This window comes from Fistularia commersonii, chromosome 3 (genome assembly GCF_037954325.1).
Source record: "Fistularia commersonii isolate RoL2024-O1a breed Wild chromosome 3, RoL_Fcom_v1.0, whole genome shotgun sequence".
NCBI lineage: Eukaryota > Metazoa > Chordata > Actinopteri > Syngnathiformes > Fistulariidae > Fistularia > Fistularia commersonii.
In genome coordinates, this window is record NC_141286.1 from 19,897,271 (window position 1) to 19,913,894 (window position 16,624).

At 37.3% G+C, this 16,624-nt stretch overlaps 1 protein-coding gene and 1 long non-coding RNA gene across 2 annotated transcripts; both read right to left on the bottom strand.

Moving 5' to 3' along the window:
- Nucleotides 1–851: 851 nt before the first annotated feature.
- LOC147235792 (uncharacterized) lies at nucleotides 852–1,901 on the bottom strand. The gene is made up of 2 exons (XR_015105934.1): nucleotides 1,800–1,901; nucleotides 852–1,714 (listed from the first exon to the last, which is right to left on the bottom strand). It is a non-coding gene; the product is annotated as an uncharacterized LOC147235792 (long non-coding RNA).
- A 322-nt stretch (nucleotides 1,902–2,223) lies between these two features.
- On the bottom strand, nucleotides 2,224–16,249 carry hsd17b12b (hydroxysteroid (17-beta) dehydrogenase 12b). The gene is made up of 11 exons (XM_086144003.1): nucleotides 15,953–16,249; nucleotides 8,209–8,255; nucleotides 7,974–8,049; nucleotides 7,294–7,401; nucleotides 6,914–6,978; nucleotides 6,633–6,677; nucleotides 5,895–5,929; nucleotides 4,659–4,740; nucleotides 4,196–4,261; nucleotides 3,590–3,739; nucleotides 2,224–3,110 (listed from the first exon to the last, which is right to left on the bottom strand). The coding sequence occupies exons 1-11, from the start codon at nucleotides 16,125–16,127 to the stop codon at nucleotides 3,006–3,008; spliced, it is 954 nt and encodes a 317-aa protein (XP_086000129.1). The 5' UTR covers nucleotides 16,128–16,249; the 3' UTR covers nucleotides 2,224–3,005.
- Nucleotides 16,250–16,624: the final 375 nt, after the last annotated feature.

Consider the following 16,624-nt stretch of genomic DNA (forward strand, 5'->3'; position numbering starts at 1 on the left):
ACCAGACTTGGGGATCACATGCAAACTCCATACAGAGAGTTCCCATGTCAGAATCGAACCAGGGTCCTTGGTGCTGTGAGGCAGAGGCGCTAACCACTGCATCAATGTGCCTCCCCATTGATTAACATAATAGTCAAAAATGAAACAGGATCCAGCTGCTCTTTCTTTTTAAATGTATTCATTTGTGGCAGAGGCATCTGTGGATCTGGTTTTCAACAATATTATTTCAGTTTCTGTTTCTTTCTTCTCCCTTTTTTAATTATCCCAGAAATTGTGAAATGGCTATTCATTATTCAGACAACCCCTAGTTGTGCTGTAATTGCCTTTTCTAATGGTTTTTAATCTCATTCATGACCTTGACAATGTAGAAACTGCCCTACTAATGATGAAGATGACATGGCTGTATTTGTAACAGGAACTATGGTGGTCAGAAAAGTAAGTACGCAGATGAAACGAGTCTTTAAAATAGTATTTAAAGCTAATGGGATAAATGCACTGTAGTGCTGTCATACTGCTTCATGATCTATGATGAGTAGCGTTTTTTTTTTTTTTTTTTACAGTCACAATTAATGAAAATGAATGAATAAATTAATGATTTAAAGAAAATATTGGGGATATTTCACAAGCTCTAGGTGTTGAAATCCTGCTAAGAATATTAAGGACAGAAACTGTTGTGAGGCAGTTTTTGTGCTACTTAAAAGTGTATCAATAGTGCCACCATATGGAAAGCCCACAAAGTTTCCCTAAAAATGCAGGGATTTCTTCTCTTTATCTTAGTGAACTATGTGGGCTGAAAATGCAAAATAAAAAGTTTACCCTTTTATTTTCAAAATGGAAAAGGCCAACCCAGATAGAAATCGTACTGTATTTTATGCAATGAATTCAAAATCAGCAACAAACAATATCAAGATAGTTGCTAAATGTACAAGGCACATTTAATGCTTTAGAAATTGCCACAGACAAGGCATACTTCATGTGGACATTGGAAAAACAACGACTTTTTTTGCCATCAAGTAGCTCACTAAAAGCCCTCGGTCACAGTTATTCAGTCAGCACATCAATCCACAAAAACTGATGACCTCCCATGACCGACGGCCATCAAACACAGAGGATTTCTATGAAGTCAGTTCAGTCTGATCCATATCATAATAGCCATCAGGAAGTCTCCAAGGTGATTGTAGCGAAGCCAGATAAATCAAAAATGCAGCGACCATGCTAGATCTCTCCACAAAATTGCTCATCTGGTACTTCTCCTTAAGCTCTCTACAGTTTGCAGGAAGGTGCGGTAGGCCTGGTCTTCTTCCAAAGTGGAGTAATCCTCCTCCTCCTCCTCAATGATGCCACACTGCACACAGCGGAGGCGGGGCTCACGTTGCCCAGCCCTGCAGACACAAGCTGTGGCCAGAGACTGGGGGAACTCCTCCATCACCAAAGGCAGCAGATGGGCAGGGAGCGTGTCCATGCTGGTTGCCATGGTCAATGATGGCCCAAATTTGTGGATGACAAGTGATGCAGTTTAGATGGAAGTCTTTTGATGGCAGCAAAAAAATGGACAGAATTCTCCAGTCAGGTGCTGCAATAAAAGATGCAAAACAGTTGAAAATCAATAAAAGTTGAGCTGATTAATATTCAGTCCTGAGTGTTCTGCTTGATTAGAGATGATTCTTGAGATCCTGTTAAGCTCCTTTTTCAATCTGATCTTCGCCTTGAAAATCTGCCGTGAAACCACAGAGCGAGTGCCTGTGAGTGTCTGAACACCACTGAGCTCCTCTTTATATACATCTCTGCAATCCACTCACTTCTTCCTTTGGGCATCCCTCCACACACTATCCCTCCTACATTCTCAGTGATGACACATTTCCGGCAGCTTCCATTCCAGTACACCGGAAAAATCTCCCAAACTGTTGGCATGGGAACCAGACACAGAACATGAGCACATAAAATTCCAATGTTAAAAGGAACATATCAGAGCATTAGAATTTGTGGATACATCTAGTGCATGGATGTTGCCGAGGTTAAATACTGTATATTACTGGTAAAGTTGAGACTTTAACACATGTTAATGATAATAAAATCTTGAGTCTGAAATTGAGAAGCTAAACAGCATGGCACTTCCTCTACTTCATTCCTTTGTAATGAAAAACAAAGAATAAATGGGAAAAAAACACTCAGGTAAAAAAAGGGGGACATTTTAGAACATAATGCCACAGACAGCTGATGGAATTAATTTGAGATTTGATTTATTAACAAGAAAAAACAAAAAAAACGACAGTCTTGTTTTTTTTCCATCCTTTTAATCAGTTAACAGTGCCTTTGGTGTAATGTTATTCAGTAGAATATTGGCTCAATAAGAAGCCACTTTGTCTATGAGATGTTTCATCCAAGAGTGTTCTTACTAAAATGAAAAGTGAAAATCCATGTTTTTATACATCAACAAACAAAAACAACTTGGACAGGTTAAGAAGTGGATATCATTTTGATTTGGCTAAGAAGAGTAAACTTTTCTGAGATGCTGCATTCTCGCTAACTGTAAATGGACCGTTCTGCAAAATTATTTTTTTCATGCAGTGATCTACTTGCCCCCACTAATCTGTGAACACAAACAGAAATTCCAGAACAGGAAAAAACAAGTATTTCCATGTAGAGACCTCTCCCCTCCCACACACACATCCAAATTTCTCTGTATTTGTTAATCCTGAGGTGCATTTGACTTTCAACAGTTTTAAGCAGATAATGTTAATTCTGGGAGTTTGTAGTGTTTACAGGCCAGCCTACAATTTATTAAAGCTGTTCCCTCAAACGAAGCAACTTTTTTTTTCATCATTTCACACATAACAGTTCAGATACTGTCACTAGACCACTGCTTAACATCATTCAGATGGAGAGAAACTGCAATGTTATCCAGAAACAGTCATGTCTTCGCTTAGTGGTCCTGGAGGATGATGATAGTCAGATAAGACACTCATACATCTGGTCCCCTCCTGCCTCTCTCAGCCACTGCTCGTCTATCCCTGCTTCTGCTTCTTGAGGAAACGAGCGCGTTGGGACAGACCCGTCTTTATCAAAAAGGTGGTGAGGATCTTGGCAGGGAGCAGGACACTCACATAGCCCTACAGAGGGGAAATTACATGGTCAGCTGGTGGCCTTTACAATAACAGATTAGCATTCATTATTAATTTACAACCAACAGGGGTAGCAACTGTTGTGAATAGCAAAACAAAGCCATATCCAAACCATTCGAACTGTTTTTATCACCAAGGTCTTCTAAATAAGGACTGAAATAGCTGAGATCTTGACAACTTTTAAAACCACAACTCTGTGTTATTAACTGAAAACTTCTAAAACAAATCAGTTTTTGGTTTTGCAGGGAAGAAAAGACCGCAGCCCTCGCACAGTGATTTTGTGTGAGGGCTTGTAAAGTGGATAAAATGGAACAATTTTACAACCACTGCTATTAATCTGCACTGGAGCTATAAATTCTAGAGAAAACAAGTCAGTTCGTAGTCTCCCACCTTAAGTTTCACTTATAATCATTGAGTGAATTTGATTTAAAATGTATTCTTTGTCATTTGCTCTCACCAGTACATACCAGAATGGCATGTGGTAGGTAGCCATTTGTTTGGGCCTGCAACCCCACGGTGTTGAGTTCAGCTGCAACATAACACTCTGGAGTTGGTTTGTCCAGGGTGGCCCGCCTGATTTTACTTAGTTTGCTCACAACGTAGAACGGCAGAACACTCTGGAAAAGACAAGAAAACCTGAAAGATTACAAAAATGTCAGCTTTTTGGTGGACAAATTCAGTGAACAAATTCATGTTTCATTCACTCATATACGAATAATACCGTGCTTAACATTTTCTTTGACATCCAATTTGTAATGATCACATCACAAATGCAAAGTACCAAAAATACATACAATTCAATATCTTTCTTAACCACACAGGACTTTTGGTATGAACTGGGTTTCTGGTTTCTTACACACACACACACACACACACACACACACACACACACACACACACACACACACACACACACACACACACACACACACACACACACACACACACACACACACACACACACACACACACATATATATACATATATAGATATAGATAAATATAATCACACACACACACACACACACACAGACAGTGTGTATATATATCACACAGACAGTGATAGGTTTTACCTGGATGATGATCCCCTTGCTCTTATATTCAGCTTGCAGGCCGCGGGAAAAGAAGTCTACAAATCCCTGTATAAAATTAATAAATAGCTTTTAAATCCAAATCTTTGCTTGGTGCTTTGATTTAAATCATTTGAAACAGTTTGCATGCACTCACAGGGTGTTTGTAAACATTTTACTGTTGTCATGTTAAAGGAAGTTATGGTGAACTTAAGTGTGTGTCTGTGGCAAAAGGCAAGCTACTCAGCTAAAAGTAAAATATTAAGCATGTTTTAATGTGAATGTATATTTCGACCAGTCTAAACTTAATAACCTCCTTACTCACACCATCACCTATACATCAAATGTGTGTAGAGGTAATTGATTAATTGAATGGGATTTGGTGGAAGTGTTCATAATATTTTTAAAGTGCTTAAATTATTCTCAAATTATTTAACTGTTTTTTTGAAAGTGGGAAATTATATACCTTGGATGCAGAGTACACAGTAAGGAGAGGAACTGGGTACATCCCACTGGCAGAGGAAATATTAAGGATGGCTCCCTTCTTTCTATAAACCCAGAAAATATGAGCAGCTGTCATTTTGTCTTCAGAAAAAGAACAAATGATGAGACAAGTTGCAATACTTCTACCTGGGAAAAAAAAGTGGTTGTTTTGGTACCTAAAGCCCTAAATGGTCACAAGATGGTGATCTTGTGCACTTCTGTTTGATGACTTTATTAAAAAAATATTATAGATTCTAGATTAAAATAGAATGTTAGAGAGAGGGATAGAGAGAGACAGAAAGAGAGGGATAGAGAGAGAGAGAAAAATAACTAGTCCTAATTAAGTAATGATTGATTGCAAATAATGCTCTGGTGCCTTCAATTTGTGAATGCACCTATTATTCTGCTGTTACATTGTTTATTCAACCTAATGATTTACCTTCTATTCAAACATTTTGTCTATATAATTTATTGAGAAATACCAAGGGCTATGAAGCCGCCTGTCCATTAAAAATCCAATTAATTTGAAACCTCTGGAATGCAGGTGTTACATACAAAAATAGCGAGAACTTCTCAAATGTAAAACCACTGTTTTTATCCAAGTTTTTGAATAAGAGCAGAACTCCACATCAGTCAGCTTATGCTTGTCACAACAATGTGGTTTTGAACATGGGGAAAATGACAAAAAAAAGAAATTTCCACAACGATACCTATGAACTTAACAGAAACAAATGAAAATGTATATATTCATGGATGAATGTTGTGAAAATCACTATTTTCATATCATCCAGCCATGTTTGCCAGGTGGAATCAAGGGCTACCTGAAGTGACATCAAATCTGTATTTTGACATTTACTCCCTGATCTTTCTTTCATTTTTTTTCCATTTAATCCTACAGAACAAGTATTTACGGTAAAATTTATAATCCCTATTTACAGTGAGCTTTATGTTCAGTGTTATTTCATTACTCATGTCAGTAATCTGACCACTAAACTGAAATTTTCCATATACTGTAATACATAAACAAGAACATGCCTAACAACTACTGCATGCAATAATTTTTTGTAAATTAAAGTTTGTTTGTACTTTTATCTTATATATAATTCAATTTCTCACCTGGTTATGTTACAAAATGCATTTGTGCAAAAAGTAATTATGAAAAGTGCATCTTTTATATTGCAAGAAATCATGTGCATGTGCTCATGTTAGAAAAGCTCACCTCTCTACCATCTGGGGCAAAACGAGACGTGTCATCTGGCAACAGGATAGGGGAGAGGAGTGTAAAATCAGCTTGAATTAAGGCAGTCAAAAGCATGTGGGGGTTTGGAGTGTGTGTGGGTGATGTGAGGAAAGTTGCTCATGGAGAGAAGACAAAAAGACTAAAGTGATAATAATGATAGCAGAGGCAGCAATTTAAGGAACTACTGAATGACATAAATTAAGTGTTGAGAGAGTGGGTGGACTTCAGATGTTGCTCTGGGAACTGCCAAACATTGAGAAAAGAGACACGGAAGTGACTTTGTGTTGTCACTGTATGTCTGTCTAGGAGCGTCTGTAGTTGTTTATTTGTTTTTTCAAACAAACAAATATATGACTTAAAGACACATACAGTGTATTGATGCTGGTATAACCAGGCTACCTGATACATTGGTCAGCCTCTGTGTAGACCCACACAGACAACAGGACACATACACTCAATTATTCATAGCCTTTAAAATGGATAAAAGTACAAACTACATACTGGACATGACTACAAGCATGAAATGCAATGTTCTCAGGTAAGCTGCGCTTAGTAATAATTAAAATTCAGAGCTCTATCAACTGACTTGCATTATCACAACACAGCAGGCACTCCCTCCTTAACACAGAAGTTTAAGGGTCCTATACACAGTGCTGGCAGATGAATCATACTAATTTCTGTTCACTTAAATTCTGTGAGTCTTGTTTTAATACTCACCTGGCAAACTGATGTTATGTTGATGTTGATTATGTTGTCAATTGTCTGAAAGACATAAAATAAGGCATTGGTATGTATGTAGTTTTTACATTTATTATTCAATTTATTTAATAGGGTAACTATAGATGTCTCTTGACAATTTATGTTATGTCACTTCTACTATACTTAATAAAATTACAAATTAAAAACAATACATAAGTGTGGCACATAAACACCTGCATATGCTGAATAGGGACTATTTTCGTTTAAGACAATATTTAGGAATTAAACGATTAACTTACAGAGTCAAGATTGGGAATACTGAGGAAGAATTCAGGATATCCATAGGATATCCCAACATTGTTCACTGTGGGCAAGACAAAAAAGCTCACAAATGTGTCACAAATCAAACAATCTACAGTATTCTGATGGGAAGATAATATTTCTGAATATATAGACCTTGGACTGCAATTCCTTTCTAAAATCTTAGGAGGGCAGCAAAGGGCTAAAGAATCCAGCATAAATTAACCTTCACCAACAAAGGAAAAATGCACATATCACTGTTTGTTTCAGACACATAGTGCCTGATTTCAGTAAATTCCTCCATTATATATGAGTAATGAATTGCATTTTTAACAAAATATAAGTAAAGAAGTGGCCAAAGCACCACTTGCAATCTTACCCAGTACTCCAATCTCGAGTCCTGCAAGTCCATCTTCAATCCTAGAGTAAATATCTATAGCACTGAAGTCTACTGCAATGGTTTTGGTGTCCACACCAAATTTACTCCCTAAAAAAAAAAGATGCTTTAAGACTTTGCTAAATAGATGTATGATGAATGACAAAAAATGCTAGATATCATTACTCTTTCAGAAACATTCCAAGAAATAGAGAAAATGTTTTTGTGTAGTGTAAGTATATGATCAAAGATGACATTTGACAAATACAGTGACTGGTAAATAATATATGTAAATATCTACTAATGACCACAAACTTGACAAGACAAGAAGATTCCTAATTAGAAAATATTAATTTATTGTAATACTTTTTGAGGAACAATTTAGGCACGACATCCAAGTAGAAAAACAGTGGTTAACCAATGTAACCTTTCAATTTTCAAATGATATTGCATGGACTAATGTTGATTTTGCGTGACTATAAAATGTGCGATTGGTCACACTCATTATATCGTGAAATTTTACAAAGCATATTGTGCTTTTATCTAACATTTTAGCTTGCAGAGAAAAAGTCATTCAACTTTGCCTTTTTGCATCTACACCAATTAATTCAGCCTGAAATGTAGAAATATTAATAATTTTAGAAAAAAAAACTGAACACGTTTTAACTATGTGAGGATCTTACCAATCACTTTGGAGACATCATCAAGCTTCTCCTGGGATCGACTTATCAGCACAATGCAGAAGCCTCTGCGCGCAAGCTAGACAGTGTAAAAGGCAGAGCATATTAATATAGATTGCCTTATTAATTACTGATTTAGAACAAACAATTTGTAAATAAATTCAAAGGGAAAAAGAATATCTGAATGTGTCTGGTTAATGTTCTGGTTGAGTTTGCTTTTTCTTTCAAGAGAGCATACCTCCTCTGCATAGGCTTTGCCAATTCCATCTGTGGCTCCTGTGACAACTAAAGAGAAAAATTAAGAAGACTGAGTCAACACATTGAATTAACTAATGTAAGCAATTTCCATATGCATTTGAAAATGCCCATTACACTCCAGAACATGAATTGTCAGTTGCCTTCTCAGCAAAATTGGCATGTAATTGGCAAAGAATGTAATCATTGTCTTTTTATCTAATACTTTGAAAATTGATTAAAAAAACAGAAAAAACTCTGATAACCCTATACAATTAAGTTTACAGACTGGCTACTTATGAAATTCAGTAATATTCCAAAGCATAAATAGGCTTTGTTTCCAGACAGAGGCATTTCTAATATCACCAAATTATCTGATGGTCATTTTCAATTTCGAGGTGTGGTTTCGTCACATTCCTTCATTTGGAAGGGGGATGAAGCCATAAGGTGATAATGGATGGCTCGAATGAGAATAGAGAGGTCCTACAGTCAAGGTCCTTCACAGAGGAAACCTCCACAAACTCGAACTCAGTAATACCTCAGTATCTTGAAAACCTGCAGCAAATAATGGAAGTGATCGCTCTAATAGAAAAAGAACCCAGACTCCAACACCGCAGGATATATAATCCATGAAAAGTAGTGTAATGCAGAACCACAAATTATTCCAGACACACCATCCAGATCTTAAAGGGAATAAATTCAGCCAGATGTATGTGGGTAACTATGTCCTCAGATGAAGGAGAAGAAAGGAGAGGAGGAGAAACAATGAGTAAAACAAGGAAAGTGAGGTTTTCTCTGTCATTTATGGCAGCTGAGCAGATGCCCTGGAACTGCCTGGCACAAACAGTGGCAAACAGCTATTTTCGTCACGTCCCGTCTTTCAGAACAAACTATTCATTATACCTCTGGCTAAATTTAACATGGGAGAAGACTTGACAGAGGACGCTTGCAATATTCTATATCAGTGCCCAATGAAAGAGAATGGCTAATTGAGCAGTAGCGATTCTTTTTTAAAATAAACTTTGTCATAAAAGTGCTTCTACAAATGGTAATTGTTTTGGGTTTGTATAGCAAGACAGAATTCACAGACTAAGGTAGCCCCAAATGTATGTGATTCAGATGCGATTCAGATTCAGATTCAGATGAAATTTACAACTCCAAAATGGGAGGACATGCAAAAGAGGGTATGACCCAGTCAACCACTCAGGGTGGTTGATCTTTAAACCTACCACTACGATATTTTATTGAACATTTCCATGCACTTGTAAGCCCTTCTCAAACTATTCTGAATCCTAAACTCTTCACTGACTACTTCCACTACTACTGCCCTAAGTCTCAAGTAACTCATCTGCCCTAAAAGAAAGCTGCTTTGCTAAACAGGTCTGAATCTTCCACCTGATGGCATATTTCACTGTCACAGATCACCATAACTTGACCATAGTGACTTAATTACATAAACTGAGGGAGGTGAAGACTTTTAAGACTTATCATGGACGCTGTCTTTATTTGAGTCTCTCAGTACATGTAACTGTTACAAAGGTTCTTAATACCAGGCAAGTCCAAACAAGAGCCAACATGTTGGGCCTCTTCTTGCACTGAGGCAATTTGCTTAGGTAAAATGGGGCAGAACAAACTGTTTGTGGCTTCAAAAATAAACAGTACCAATAGGAGACTAGGTACATACTGGACAGGATACAGATTTTGCCATGAATGTTTTTCTTTCTTTGAACAGGTAAATGACTGTCCCAAAACATCAAGGAAAAAAAAGTTTAAAAGTGTACAGAGATGACTATCAGTAAGTTAAGTTTAAAAGAGACTGTAGGTAAGTGCACCGTAGAGAGGAGGAAACACTTCTGTGAAACACACATCGTGCATCACAAACAGATTAATAGAGATTCGATGTCCATCTGTTACAGGATTTTCACAACTGGAGACAGCACATTTTGAAAAATGTTTAGTCCAGTGGTCCCCAACCTTTTTTGTACCAGGGACCAGTTTTAACTATGAAAATGTTTTTGGAACTGTTAGAGGTGCGGCACATTAAATAATAAAAACTTTGGTTAGTTCACACTGTTTAATCTGAATGCATGGATTACACTTTATATCAAGCCATTACAATATTAAGTGTGGCACCATGGCAAAGGCAGAAACAGTAATTTTTCAAAATAATATCCTGAGGGTCTCAAAAAATTATATTTTGTACCAAGAAAATTTTTCTTTGCAGACTGGTATGAAATGATTGGTCTGTAGACCAGGGTTGGGGACCTCTGGTCTAGACCACTACCACTACAATATATTATTGAACATTTCCATGAAATAGTATTAGGTAGGTGAGTAGATAACTGCTCCACCATAATTTGTGCACCTTAACAAAGGCAGGATAATTTGGAAGACCAAATATTCCATATCACTTCTAAATATCCAATATTCAGAGGCCAGTTTTCAATAATCCCTAATTTGACAACAGCATTTCTGGTGCGCTGTTTTAAAAATGTTATGTTTCGTACCCCATTTTGTTGAGATAAAATTAGCTGGATCAGGCAGAAATCTTAACTACACATCACAATTTTAAATGACTAAAAAAGACAAGATACTTTTTAAAATGTTTGATAATGATAGACAGATATACAGACAGATAAAGATGACTATTGAGTCCTAATTTAATATAGAGAAAATATAGGCAATATTTCACTTCACTGACAGTATCTATTCAATCTTTTTTTCAGCCATTCACTCTTAGTTGTACTGATTTCCACTTATACAGATGATACTGGGTAGCCGAGCATCCTCCAGGGCTGCAGCACAGCCAAGCACATGAGAGTTGGAGAAGAAAGAGTGAAAATGACAAACATGAACACGGGGGATCCGAGGGCCGACTAAAAATAGCACACAGAAGAGGAGTGGGAGAGAGTCTGCAGGCACAATGAGGGAAATATAACCAGGGTTATTTTTAGTCATTTTAAGAATGAACTGTTCTGCAGTCAGAAAAAAGGAGATTTTACAGCTGAGTGCATGTTTCCTTTACTCAAATAAAACAAGGTCTATTTTAAGAACTGCTGTGTTCCATAAATATAGGTTAGACCGCCTTGTGCTTGGATGTTAGGGTTACTGTTGCTGCCATTGCCAGCATCATTTGAACAATATGAATAATTAAATGCATCTAAAATACAAAAATAAATAATTAAATTTGAACAGCTATGCAGTAGTTAGCACTCCAACAAGGTTCCTGGTTCAATTTCAATGGCCCACTGGGACCTTTCTATGAGGAATTTGCATGTTCTCCCTTGAGCCTGCATGTTTGGCCTGAGAACCAGTAGTTCTGTTGAAACGATAAATACCTGTAAGGTGTGAATGGCTTTGGGATATTTGAACATTTCTAAATGAGGTTTTTGAGAGCCACTGGCAACTGGTTCAAGGTGAACCCAACCTCTGAACCAATGTAAACCAAGACTGGCTCAGGCTCCATCAAATGATATTCATGGCACTTTAAGAAATCTTTTCATCTGATTAATTTGTAAAATTCCTCTCAGGTAGATAGAATTTAAATATGCACCAGTTTCTAAGCAACAAATGCTTTACCGTCCTAATACTATCATAGTAGAGCTCATGTATCCGTTCTTGTCTGTTCCTCAGTGGTAGAAGACTTCTGAGACTAAACTTGATCTAATCCTAAGCCCTTTCCAAACTGTTCTAAATCCCAAACTCTTCCCTGACTACTTCTACTATAACTGCCCTAAAGTCTCAAGTGACTCATGACTGTCCCAAAACACCAAAGAAAAAAAAGGTTAAAAGTATACAGAGATGATTATCCTTAGTTGGATGTTTGTGATTTTAAAAGAGACTGTAGGTAAGCGCACCGTAGAGAGGAGAAATCATTCCTGTCACACACAAATCATGCATCATAAACAAGTTAATAGCGATTCAATGTCTATCTGTCCCAGGATTTTCACTTGTGGAGACAGCACATTTTGAAAAATGTATAGTCCAGTGGTCCCCAACCTTTTTTGTGCCAGTTTTATGAATGAAAAATGTTTCCAGAATGGTCAGAGGTACGGCAGTCATTTTTCAAAATAAGATCCGAAAGGTCTAATAAAAAACTATAATTTGTACCAAGAAAAATTTTCTTTCCAGACCAGTAGCAAATGATCGGCCCATGGAACGGGGATTGTGGGACCACTTATCTAGACCATGATCCTCTGTTTTACAAATTAAACTCTTTTAAAGACTAGGGGATTAGAGACAAATATTGCAAGTCCAAGCAACACTTTTGACAGTTAGGAAGGAAAGAGCTCAGAGCACACACATGACCCTTTGATTCCATTAGTTAGATAGTTGTATAAAATGCATTACTATGTGAAGATTGCACATGCTTTATACAATACTGTGCTGCTTCACAGTGACAGCAAACATATGAAGACACAAGAGAAGAAAAATCTTCTTAACGGGTCTTGAATTTCTTCACTTGAAGACATTTCACCCTCATCCGAGGGTTCTTCAGTTATGAATTAAACTGATGAAGTCCCTGTCTACCCATTTGCCACGAAAGATTTCAACAAGAATTTACCATGACCTGGATGGCTGTGAACCTCTACAGCGATGCACGTTCTTTATTTTTCTTATGGTAGTGGATTGTCTTAATTCATATCCTTGGGAAATTTAAACTATGTTGCTACCTCATGCATGATAATTTGAATTACATGTGAATCTGGACAATTATTGGATGATGTCTTACTTGTGCATTTGATTCATTGTGTATACATTTAGTTTTTATGTCTACTCTTCTGAACTGTGTGTGTGTGTGTGTGTGTGTGTGTGTGTGTATGTGTGTGTGCGCATGTGTGTGCATGTGTGTGCGTGTGTGTGCGTCTTTGCACTTGCTCGCAAATGAGAGCAGTGTGCATGTGGAGTGTGTGCATGTATGAGAGAAATACATTAGAGATGCACCTGAATTTCGTTCTTTTGCAATTAGGGCTTTACAATGATAAAAAGCTTTTCTATGATAAGAAATTAGGAATATGAAAAATAAAGAGGGAAAAAAAGCTTGGGAGTTATGGGGTTATGATGGAGGCCTCATCAGTCATTTTTTTAATTTCATATGGCTTATGGTAGTGTCATCCTCCAGCTGTTTGTCTCTGTAATTAGCTGCTAACTCAGCCCCTTCCTACACTATGGCCTCACCACTTTATTTTCTCCAAGTTGTGGCAAATATACAAATAACTAAAAATGGAAATGTCCAGCACATGACAATTAAAATATTGTACGTTTTCCTTTTTTTTTCCTTTTATATAGATGACAATGATATATACAAAGACAGGAGGCAGAGCTCGAGTTTGCTGAGATAAAGATGCTAAGGTTCTCTTTGGGAATGACCAGGATGAATAGGATCAGGAATGAATCTATCAGAGGAACAGCACATGTTATGTTTTGGAGAGAAGGTCAGAGAAGCCGGACTGAGATGGTTGTCATACAGAGGAGGGATAGTGAATATTTGGTAGACAGACGCTGGAATTGCAGCTGCCAGGCAGGAGGTCTAGAGGAAGACCACAGAGAAGATGTATGGACATAGTGAGAGAGGATATGAAGGTAGTTGGTGTGAGAGAGAAGGATTCAGAGAATAGGGTTACGGTAGAAGGAGAAGGTTTATTCACTGTGGCGACCCCTAAGGGGAAAAGCTGAAAGGAGAAGAGGATTTACAAGAAAATAGTTTGTGTATTATCTGCTCAACACAGATAACACAGCAGGGACATGCCATATAAATAAGGATAGGACTTCAAATTCGTTATGTAACACTGCTAAACACACAAACTCTTTTCTTTTGCTCTCACTCACTCACTCACTCACTCACTCACTCACTCACTCACTCACTCATAGAGCAAGTGAACCAGAAACTCGAGGATCCAGGGTCTTATCTGAAAATTCATGAATGGCTGTATTCCGGTTACATAATCAGTCTATCCACTCAATTACATCTACTTCTGTCAAACAAAGTTTGTGAATGAAAAGGAGAGGGAGGGAGGCTAACGGGCTCCTTTGCCTCACTTTGGATGTGTAAATAAAAAATTACATGCCCAAAGAACAGGGGTTTGGCAGCATAGAAAATGGAACTCTGGCTGCAGAGTATGACAAATATGATTTAACTATTTCATTAAAATCACAATTTTAATGTGGAAAAATATTTGAAGATACAGTTTTGTATTATTTTTTCCTCTGTTTTCTGGTGTGTGTGTGTCTGTGTGTATCACTATTGACTTACAGTGACATGAGATACAGGTGTATACATAAGACTACTGACTAATTGACAAAATAAATCCACTTCCCTGGTTTAAATTGTTGTACAGGGTTTAAGGGATTAAAATTTTCAAATTTTAAACTTATATGTGACATCTTTCTGTTGTTAATTTGACCCCCAGCATCAGCAGGGTTGTTAAAGCCATTCTAACAATCACACGTTGCAACAACCAGCTATTAAAAGTTATTGGATGGTCTCCTTGGAATTTTCCCTGGCCATCAAGGAATTCATATATTCACCCTGTATTCTTCAGAGTATTCTTATTTTCTTCAGCTTTAAAACATATATATAGATCACTGATATCTATACAATGGGAACCTCCAAATACCCTTAACAAAAGGATGAACGTGATCATATTACTCCCCCCCCCGATAACAGACTTTAGCATTATCAGAGCCTTGAACATGAGTCTTGGTGATAACAAAGCAATCCTTTCAACCTGTTCAAAGCTCATTCTGAATCCAGCCCTAACAGATGGACCGTATTCAATCTGATTCAGTAATCCCATCGCACCATAATCCATCCCTGACGTTTTCTACAGTTTACACATAGAAACAATGGGCTGAAATAGATCATTCTATGTCCAACCCTCATGTCTGTATGATGCTACCTTAATTAAACGTGAACCTTTCAACAAGGTTACAATAATAAAGGCTTACAACCATCTGTTTGACTCAATTAAATATTTGAAATATGACGCATTTAAAAGTCAAAGAAACGCTATTACGTAACACACAAGATGACCAAAATATTTGATAAAACTACTTAATTTGAAAACTTATGGTTTCACGATATATATACACATATATCTATATCTATATATATATATAGATATAGATATATGTGTGTGTGTGTGTGTGTGTGTGTGTGCGTGTGCGTGTCTATATATTCATTGCGTTTGTCTTGTTTTTTTTTAGGATTAGTTGACAATTTTTGGTATTGCGGGGAGTTATACGAGATTATAGTGAGTTATTACTCTGTTGGAAGGATTTAAAGTATATAAACCACTTTAAGTCTATTAAAATACATTTGATGTACATTTTTATAGCAATAGGGTTTCCAGTAACAATTATGCATAATACTGCATAATACTGTTATGCAGAAAATGTGTTCATCTGGGGGTCCTTTGAAGTGCCACAGTAAACGTTGTAGCGATTCAACATTCGGCTGTGTCTGAGCACACCTTTGCAGTTTCATGATCGATATTTAGACAAATTCCATAATCAAATTAAATATGACTGGAGTTTTAAAGTTAAAACTCATCTAAGGCTCTATCAAATGTTGGGGCTGGGGGGAAAGGACAATATGCCCATTATTCAACGGGTATCAATGGCTCAACTTTTCAACAAATCTGACCGTCGATTTCTTCAGTAAAACCACTAAAATTGGCTGCCCCATTCAACGAAATAGGCAAAATGCATTTAAGTTAAGATAGTCGTTTGCCTCTGCATACTCTCACCTGCCCACTTTCCGAGATTCGTGGGTGACACGAGTCGTCCATTCCCCAGAACCCACACCCTGAAGCCGCAGAGTAGCTGGTACAGGGTTCGCAACGTCAGCCAGGCCGCGGTCACAGCTCCGAGCCAGAATAGCGGCCTCTCCAGAATCTGAAGAACTGCTCCGCTGGACGACATAACTGTTTAAATGAACCTTCTTTATTACGCGATAAAAGATGAAACCGAACTTTCCACTGTGGATAATACACAACTGTCACCGCCAGGGTGTATGCGTCAGAATTTATGTTCGATGTTCTACTTCCGCGTTGAAGTAGATTGGCTCACGCTGATTGGCTCGATTCTTCTTCTGCTTATAATTTTAAAGTCACCCCGCAACTAACCGTAGCAATATTGTCACCCACTGTTACTCCTCGACCACCGAAAATTGGGTCCGGTATTAAAAAAAATAATAATATTTTTCACCATTTTCTATAATTTACATTTAAATCTAGCACATGAAAAATATATATTAAAAATCACTCAATCTTCTTTGCTTTTGTTTTTGTTAAATATCACTCACTGAACGAGGCAAACATTTTTGGTTTTGCTTGTTTCCCATGCAACAGTAATAAACTATTGTCCATGTATGCACATTAACCTCAAGCTGGCGTGTTACAAGCATTATTTGTTTTTAA